At 35.2% G+C, this 9,088-nt stretch overlaps 1 protein-coding gene across 2 annotated transcripts in view; it reads left to right on the plus strand.

Moving 5' to 3' along the window:
- Positions 1–9,088, plus strand: part of SLC12A2 (solute carrier family 12 member 2) — a 54,079-nt gene extending 44,991 nt beyond the window's left edge. The window contains exons 21-27 of one of the 2 annotated variants that reach the window (XM_068177541.1): positions 145–192; positions 1,660–1,782; positions 1,945–2,056; positions 2,526–2,612; positions 4,463–4,598; positions 5,157–5,224; positions 5,980–9,088. In XM_068177541.1, coding sequence (XP_068033642.1) covers positions 145–192; positions 1,660–1,782; positions 1,945–2,056; positions 2,526–2,612; positions 4,463–4,598; positions 5,157–5,224; positions 5,980–6,115 — 710 coding nt within the window. In that variant the 3' untranslated portion in view covers positions 6,116–9,088. The remainder of the gene's footprint in view (positions 1–144; positions 193–1,659; positions 1,783–1,944; positions 2,057–2,525; positions 2,613–4,462; positions 4,599–5,156; positions 5,225–5,979) is intronic. The other variant, XM_068177542.1, reaches the window with a different exon arrangement.

Below are 9,088 nucleotides of genomic sequence, written 5' to 3' on the forward strand. Positions count from 1 at the left end.
TTTGTCTGCTTTTCTCTGTGCAAAAACCCTGCTTCATTTCACATCTTTGTTTTCTAATTATTTTAAAATTTACATTTGTATTGTGTTCATTAATATCACAAAGGAAATTAACCTTTTTATTTCGTATCTTTAAAAACCTTCCAGAGGAGGATGAGGATGGAAAGACTCCAACACAACCACTGTTGAATAAAGGCAGGCATTTTCCATCTTTTTGTGTTAAATCATTCTTTCACATTGTTGATTTTAGTTTTCCTTTTGTAATTCTTCCTACACCTAAGTACCATAGAGGAAAATACCAACCATGCAATGTTCATTTGTTTCTTCATATATGCTTTAGAATATGCTTCATCCTTAGGGTCTAGGCTATGGGGGGGGGGGAAAAAAATTGTGAAAATTCCCAGAAGAACTTGCTACTGAGAAGGGATTGTGCATAAGTGTAGGAATTAAAAAAAAAATTGAAAAACTCATTTCATAAAGTAACATTTGAAAGGTATTCATGACCTTTCTGCTTTCTCAGTTCTGGGTCTCAGGTGCCTCTCTGGGTCCTTGCTTGGTTCAGGAAATACCATCTGATGGTGTAGTGGAAGTGCTCTCAGTTTATCAGTGTACCTTTCAAAGTCATGGTTATTGCTCTGTTATTTGGAAATAATTCAAAATCCTCAAAATTAAGGCTTAGTACAGCTACCCAGTGAGGTGAACATGTTGAAATAATGCAAAGTAGTCTTCCAAATCTGCATTTTGAGAAATTAACTAAGCAGTTTTCACTTACTTGTTCTGAGTTTATCAGGTATTTTTGCCTTAACTACAATTCATCTGAACTGTTTTGACACTGTCTTTGTAATTTCAGCAGCTAGAAGCTTTTGTGTTGTAATAATGGAAAGTGAGATTATATCTTGAAGCACAAGATGGCAGTTTGGAAGAAGTCCCAGTATGCAATAAAGTCGTATATTAATGTAAATCAGTCACAGATGTGCTCTAAATTTAAAAAAAATCCTAATAAAATAAGTACAGAGACAAATGTCAGACTCCTGGCTCTTGCTCAGACTGAGGTTTTAATGAAGATAAAGAAGTTAGGGATTTTTATCCTGCAGTTCAAAAAAAGGGATCTGTATTATTCTAAGAGAAAATGCTATTATTGTCTTGTTCTCAGTAAATCAAATAACTTAGTTATGCAAAACAGTACTTTTTGCAGAAGGGCCCAGTATGCATAAGTAGCTTTTAATTTCAACACGTGCTTAAAGGGGATCTGGATTTAAGGAGAGAATTGCTTAGGACATCACATTTACTTGTAAAATGAGTTACCTACATATTTTTAGGGGAATTCTGTCGTTTGCAAGAGGCAGAGTGCATGGCCTAAAGCTCTGGAGCAAAGTTAATTGTCCAGGCAAGTGTCTGCGAAGGGACTTCACACATCCTTTATTTCTCAGATGCCTGCTAAATTACTTCAGCTGCTGAAAGTAGGAGTCTCTAGACACCCTAAATACAGCCAGTTCAGTTTATATTCAGTCAGTCAAACCTTGGAGTTGGGTTGGGAGGGTGTAAAGGAAAATTTCAATTTAAAAGTACGTATATTGCAAAATGTTAAACTGCATTTGATGATTTTCAAAGTGATTAAGCAAAACACTTCAAAACCAAAATTTTACCATATACTTTTTCCAGATTCAAAGAGCTCATCCTCTCCTTTAAACGTGGCTGACCAAAGACTTCTTGATGCCAGTTCTCAGTTCCAGAAGAAACAAGGCAAGAGCAATATTGATGTCTGGTGGCTCTTTGATGATGGAGGTAATGTGTTTTATAATTTAAAACCTTTAAATGTTGATTAAAAACTATATTGGGGTAATTATGGATTAATTGTAAATAGCTATCTGTCAGTTAATACAAAATCTCTACTATTTAACGAAGTTCAATTTTCCAAATTTGTCTGAAATTCTGTTCAAATAACAGGTTTGACACTGTTGATTCCTTATCTTATCACAACCAAGAAGAAGTGGAAGGACTGCAAGATCAGGGTGTTCATTGGTGGAAAAATAAACAGGATTGATCATGACAGAAGAGCGTAAGTTTGCCTTAAAAAATCCATTTCAAATGCTAATAAAGCATGTTACACATTGGATTACTTCTCTTCCTAATGCCTTTTTTCTCTTGTTCTTTACTGGAGGTGTGATCATATTCTGTTGCCTTTCTGAAGAAAAAGGGTTTTTTCCCCAGATTGTGTTTGGATGCATTACCTCAAACTAATTTTCCTGCACTATCTGACATTATTTCCAAATATTTTCTGAGATCATCTTCAAGAGAGAGCTCTTCTCTTATTTTAAAGCCATAAAACTGCTGTTTTTTTTTTCCCCATAGCATGTTGTTGATTTATAGTCATATGCCAAGTCAGTTTGATTTTTGTCCTTGTTACATTTAAGATACCTTTTTTCTGTTTCTTAAACCAGAGGTTATTATTACCAAACAACTGTCTGTTTAACCTGTGAAGTAATTGAAACTATGATCATGTATAAAGTCTTGTTTTTCTGATGCAGGATGGCTACTTTGCTCAGCAAATTTCGGATAGACTTCTCAGATATTATGGTCCTTGGGGATATTAATACTAAGCCAAAGAAAGAAAAGTAAGTCTCAAAACACATCTTGTTTGTTCATTGAATTTGTGATGTCTTCAATTTAGAACACTTCGTGCTTTCCTACATAGGTTATGGTACAGAAGATCCTGTGTTATTTAGTGTTTCACAGAAATGTGGGAAATTAATTAACAATAACTCTGCCAAGAATATAGAAATCTGCATTTTTTTAAAATCTCTGGCCCTTAGATTTTAATGATAAATTCAGGGAAAAAAAAAAAAAAAAAAAAAAAAAAACCACAACAAAACCCACCTGAATTTCTGGAGTAATCTTCTTTAAGAAGAGAGATGTTTACCAAAATTTAAATTATCTGAATCTCATAATGTCTTAGTTTAGTGTAACAAAGCTTGGTCTTGAAATAGCCTGATTTGAGTTTTTCTTTTTTTTTCCTTCTCTTTTTTTAACTTGCTGGGACTTTAACTGTACACAGGAATGATCATACATATGATATTTCTTACTTTCAACTTCAAAAAAGCATAGATGGCTTTCAGCACAAATTTAGAACAGAATGTGTATGATCTAAAAATATCCTCCTTTGCCATTATCTTCCTTTCCCTTCAGGCCTTCTTGAGTATGCTGAAGTTGTAAAAATATCTTTTATATGGGCATGCATTTATCTGACAGTCTTGATACACCATGGAAATTTGGAAGTGTTACTTTAGAACTTGGCTAAATGCTTAAGTTAGTGTGAGTGCTTTTTGTACCCTTTTTAGTATTTTTTTTCTTAAATTTATAGAATGCACTGAGCAACTAAAACAAAGGAAACAAAAGTATTTCTGGCTCTCTAGTGCTTTTGGATATCCATTTTCTAGGACCCTGCTGCTGTGAAAGGTGCAAATGCTGATGGAGTGGAACCCATTTATGCATCACATCTGAGATCCTAGAATTGTGTAGAATTACTTTTGTTTAATAGAAGTGATCCATGGATTACTTCTGAGAGCATTTTTCTTCCTGTCTCTGTGGAGACATCCCCACAACATATCCAAAATATTTCTAAATACCATTTAGGCATTAACAACAGCTGCAAACCAAGTGGAGGAAGATTAATTTTCAACAGGTGCTGTGCTGTATAATAATGTTATTATTAGATCTCCTTTTTGCTCAGCCAAAGAATAGCAGATCACATTTGTTTTTTCTTTTGATTAAGGTGAAGACCATTGTCCATTGTACAGTACAGACCACCAAGGGTAGATATAAAGATGTTTTGCTTGTGATGTGGGTATTTCCTGGAGGAAATGTAGGTAAAAAAGTAGGGTAACGTGAGTTCTTCTTTCCAGCAGAAACTAATTCCTCCTTGATCTTCAGAAAGTTTTATTCTGAAGTTCTTGCTCTAAAGTCCTGGTAAATTCAAAGTATTCATATACTTACAAGTGCAACAGGAAGACTTAAGTTAGATATCTGTGCTTTTTTCATTTGAATGTGGCTCCTGGACTGTACTGGAAAGAGATAAAAGAAACAAAGTAAAAAGATCAAAGCCAGGATCCTACCAGCAGTGGCATTCTTGAGACTTGATAGCTGATTTTTACTGTAACATGTAAATTCCTCCTCCTTCAAAGTTAGTTCTCCTAGTTATTGTCCCTTTGTTAAGGATGGTACTGTTCAGCTTTTAAAATTAGAGGTAAATTTCCGAACTGAGAAAAGCTTTGATTGTATGGTGAGTTGTTTGCTGAATCAAGACATCTGTGTGTGCAAAAAGCTGATCGGATGTTCTAACTGCAACAGGCAGGGGAAAAAACTTCATCTTTACATAGCAATAAAACTTAATTTCTGTTACCATGAAAATAATTTTTGACGTAAAAACTCCTATCAGCTCTAATGTTTGTTCATTTAATCCTTCCAGTATTGCAGCTTTTGAGGAAATGATAGAGCCCTTCCGACTTCATGAGGATGATAAAGAACAAGAAGTTGCAGATAAAATGAAGGAGGATGAGCCATGGAGGATAACAGATAATGAGCTTGAGCTTTACAAAGCAAAGGTTCTGGCTTTTTTTGGAATGTTACATCAGTTAAAACTTCCTTCTCCTACTTCAGTTGTGGTTGTGATAACAATGAGTTAATTCCTGTTATTCTCTCTCTTACATAGCAGTTTTTATGAATAGCAGATAAAAAGTAGCATCTGGAACCATTTAGATGGTTCACAAAGGCAAAAAGGTTCTGCATTTGAGTATAAGCAGGGGCCAGAATGCTTTCTTACAGTTTTTAAAGGTTTGATGTCTTTCCCAAGCTATTGTGCACCTTAGAGACACAAAAGTATTTCTTATCAGGTGTTTTCTTTTTGCATGAGAAAATAAATGGCATCCTCTAATAGGGTAGCACTTGGCATACTTGCACATTCTGAGCTTGCTGCTTGCTTTTTTTCCCAACCTTACAACCATAGGTTTTTGATAATGAGGAGTCTCCACACTGAGGTGGAAGTACCTGCTTTTTATTAATTGCTCATTCCAGTTCGTCACACTGTTTTCCTTTTATTTTTTAAAGATTTTTGCTGGTTTCTAAAGAAAAGCTGTTCCTAACAAGTTTAATTTTATTTACAGACTTACCGGCAGATTAGGTTAAATGAGTTGCTGAAAGAACATTCAAGTACAGCTAACATAATTGTCATGTAAGTAAAGTATTTTAATTTGTGGTGTTACCTGAACTGATATGGAGCTGTAAATCGAAATATAACTGTAAATATTGATCAGGAACAAGTCTTTGCCTTGGCATATTCAAGATTTTAGTGATGATTGTATTTATTTATTATAAGTATGGAGCTGCTATTCTGCTGAAGGAAAAAAAATGTCCTTTTTAGTGTTGTGCTTTTGATTTTGCTGCTTTAGCTGATCACCCCCACATTTGTGGTGCAGCTCAGGGATTCTCATATTGTTTCTACTCCTGGGTGCAGTTACTTCCCTCTTACTCAAGTCCTTCCTTTGATTTCCTTTTCTAGAGGATCTCTCTAGATAAAATTAAGTAGTCATCTTGCTCACAGATTTTTGGGGGATTGCTTTTGGTGTGAAGAAGCAAGAGGCAGATTTTTTTGTAGGTTGTAGATTTCTTACTGCTGTATTTTAAAATGCTGAAGATGAGGAAAATGTCCTCAGCTTAGGAGGATTCTGCATGAAGCTGCCTGAATGTTAAATGGTGTTAACAGGCCAAAACTGAGGGGGACATAGATACAAATGCCTGTGATGTTGCAGACACAAACTTTCAAGTCATTAATTCTGAGGAGGGAAAAAAAGTAAAATTAAAAAGATTAGGAAATTTGACTTAACATTTAGATCTTTCTAGAATCATCTGTCATACTTAACTACAACCTGACTTGTACCTGGCCAGGTTTTTCTGCTCAGTGAAAGTTGTTTCCCTTGTGGCTTGCAGGAGCTTGCCAGTGGCACGGAAAGGGGCAGTTTCCAGTGCACTGTACATGGCCTGGCTGGAAGTTCTCTCTAAAGATCTGCCACCAATCCTCCTCGTTCGTGGGAACCATCAGAGTGTCCTCACCTTCTATTCCTAAGAGTGCTGCACGTGGCACAGCCGTGATGAAATGGTACTGCAGTGCGCAGGGGAGAGTGACTGCCGTGGTCTAGAGCTCATTAACATCACAAAGGCAAAAAGTGACTCTTCTTTCACTATTTCACTGACTTGAAAGCACACAAGGAAAGTCACTGCATTTCTAAAGTTGTGACATCTTCAGTTTTATTCTGTATTTTCTGTAATTTAATCTTGCTTAATGGGGGAGGATTCCTTGTTAGACTGAAGAACAAGACGAGCTTTTTGTTTGCTATTTGAATAGCAGCAATAAAATGTTGTATTTTTGATCAATGAAAGGATTATAGATTTATAAAAGCCTTTTAGCCTTGAGGTGCCTTCTGAAATTAACCAAATCTCACCCATACATCCTATTTTGTAAATTTATATAGAATGTCAAAATCTGCCTTCAACTAAGAGTTTCGATCAGACTTCCTTTAGTTTTTAGTCTATTCCATATTACAGTAAAAATGAATGCTGCTTTTCAGTCTTCCATTGAGCTATTAGTTCTTAGTACTGTATGTTTTTTATCGTCAGAAAGTTGGTTTTGGTTTTGTTTTAGTTTTTGGGTTTTTTTTGGGGTTTTTTTTTTGTTTTTTTTTTTTGGTTGTTCTGTTTTGTTTTTTAATTATTTTATCTGTTAGATTTAAAGGTGAGAATTGGGGCAGGTCAGTTGAACTAAAGCGAATCCCTGATGTTACTGCCAATAAGTTTTGTAACAGTTAAAACGAGTTCTGCTTGTAGAGAGGGTCCTTTTTCTCAAACTTGACAGTGTGTAAAACTTTGGCAGTAGTCTGAGACAGCTGATTTTACCTACCTTGGCAGAGGGTAGTATCCTTAGTCTTAGCTCTGCTGTGGAATCAAGCTCATCTTGCTGGCTGAGGCTTCTTATCTTAATACAAATTGGAAGAAAATAAAAGACCTGTCCTAGTTCTTGGCCTCTTATGTTTTAGTGTCACTTTCAACTTATTTTTAAAATAAAACTCGACTTAAGGCTTGAATGGGGATAATAAAAGCAATGTGATGCTGTCTAACAGAAAACAGTAAACACTATGTGGAATTGTGCTATCCAGTATGAAATGTAAAAGCTGCAGTTCTCTCGCATTTTTCAACAAATGGTTAAACGGACCACTAAATTCTTAGGGGAGATGTTTTTAGGTCAATTCATTCAGTTGTCAGAAAATTAATTTAGTCTTATTAAATAATACTCAGGTTTTATTGTCTGCCAATTTTGATCTATTCCATACATCCTAGTTTATACATTTTCTATGTTCAATAAAGAAACTGCCAGTCTTGTGCGCCCTTTCATTGTATATTTTGGAAACTTCATCATTTAGTCTGCTGCAAACACCTGCAAAAAGAAATTTCACTTGAGCCTTTGTATAAAGGTTAGTAATGTGAACTGGTTTTTAAATTCCTAATATTGTTTGGATAGAAAGGATTGCCTAAAAACATTTCACAAGCTTTTCATATTAGCATTGGACATGCTCCTGGATCAGTTTACCAGTGGGTGAGTGACTTTCATTTAAGGATGCACAGAAAAGGTTTTTTGGGTTGTTTTTTTTCTTTGGTTGGTTGGTTTGTTTGAGGGTTTGGGGTTTTTTGTTTTTATTTTTTTTTTTTTTGCTAAATAACCGGATCAAATTGAAATGCAGCTGTTCCTTTTGAAGGACAAAGTATAATCATTGCGTGGCAAGGTAGAGCTTCATCTTCTTCTGATTACAGATAAAAATACACTGTGCAGTGTACACCAAGTTCTTGGTAAACTGCAAAAAATCCTTTTTTTATTTTTTATCTTTTTTTAATTTTTCTTTTTTCTGTCAATTGGATTTGAGACTATGGAATCATTTCACTTTTTCAAAACTTCTAAGGGAAAACAAACATGCATGTCTTGCTGCGAAGTGTGAGATAACTGATGCCAGCACGAACGCAGCTTGTTAGGATAAAACATTGTAAGACGAGACAGACAGTGTGGGGTCGAAGCAATGTCTCCTTCCAGGTGAGGGGACGTGGATCAAACTTACCAACATAAATGTCACAGGTTTTACAGTGCTTTGTAGGGGATAAGGTGGTCACGTTGTGCATATATGGAATCATTGCCACATTTCTCCTTGTTCTGTGGGTAACATTCTTTTGAGCAGATGGACAGTTTGGCATGGACTTAGTGCTGCTATCTTAAAAAAAATACAAAAAAAAACAAAACGTGCACAGGTACACTTATTTAAAAAGGTTTATTTGCCCATTCAGGAAACCATTGCTTGTGATCTGTACCACAACACAGAAACCAAATGAAGTGTGTGTATACATGCATATATGTGTATAAAATTATATAAAGTATATCTAAATATGCATAATGGGGATAGTTAAGGTCATGTCTGTGAAATACCATAGGATGCTTTTTCACATGCACTCTCAGGAGTCCACTAATGCTAGAAATGAGGGCAAGCTCCAAGATTATTTGCTCACTTAAATTTGAACAGTTAATGGTAATTGTCTGCAACAGATGTCAGTTAGTGGCAGTCACTCCAGCTCCTGCTTTGATTTTTGAAGCCAAATTTACTTACGTTCCAATCATCATTAATTACATGGAAAATTAAATCACTTACACATGGCAATTCATACCTTCTTAGAGTTTAGGTTCTTTCGTATGGGTTTAGAAAGACAATAATAGCTGGTGAAAATCAATTATTTATTTGTTCACTTGTATTTAGGTTTCCTTTTACATACATTTTTATATGCTTTGTTCTGACATGTTACATATGTTAAAAAAAAACTAAAAATAATTTAAAATATTTGAGCGTTAGTGGGTCGTGGCCCACATGGTTTGAGGATGTAAGATTTGACACTGTACTGTAACTGTCCCACACAAATGCTTTTCTAATGTTTTAACGTAATTATTGCAGTTAATACTTTGTACCAGGGGGATGTCACTGCAATAAAGGAAGTGAATTCAGTACAA

This window comes from Anomalospiza imberbis, chromosome Z (genome assembly GCF_031753505.1).
Source record: "Anomalospiza imberbis isolate Cuckoo-Finch-1a 21T00152 chromosome Z, ASM3175350v1, whole genome shotgun sequence".
In the NCBI taxonomy this organism is placed as follows: Eukaryota; Metazoa; Chordata; class Aves; order Passeriformes; family Viduidae; genus Anomalospiza; species Anomalospiza imberbis.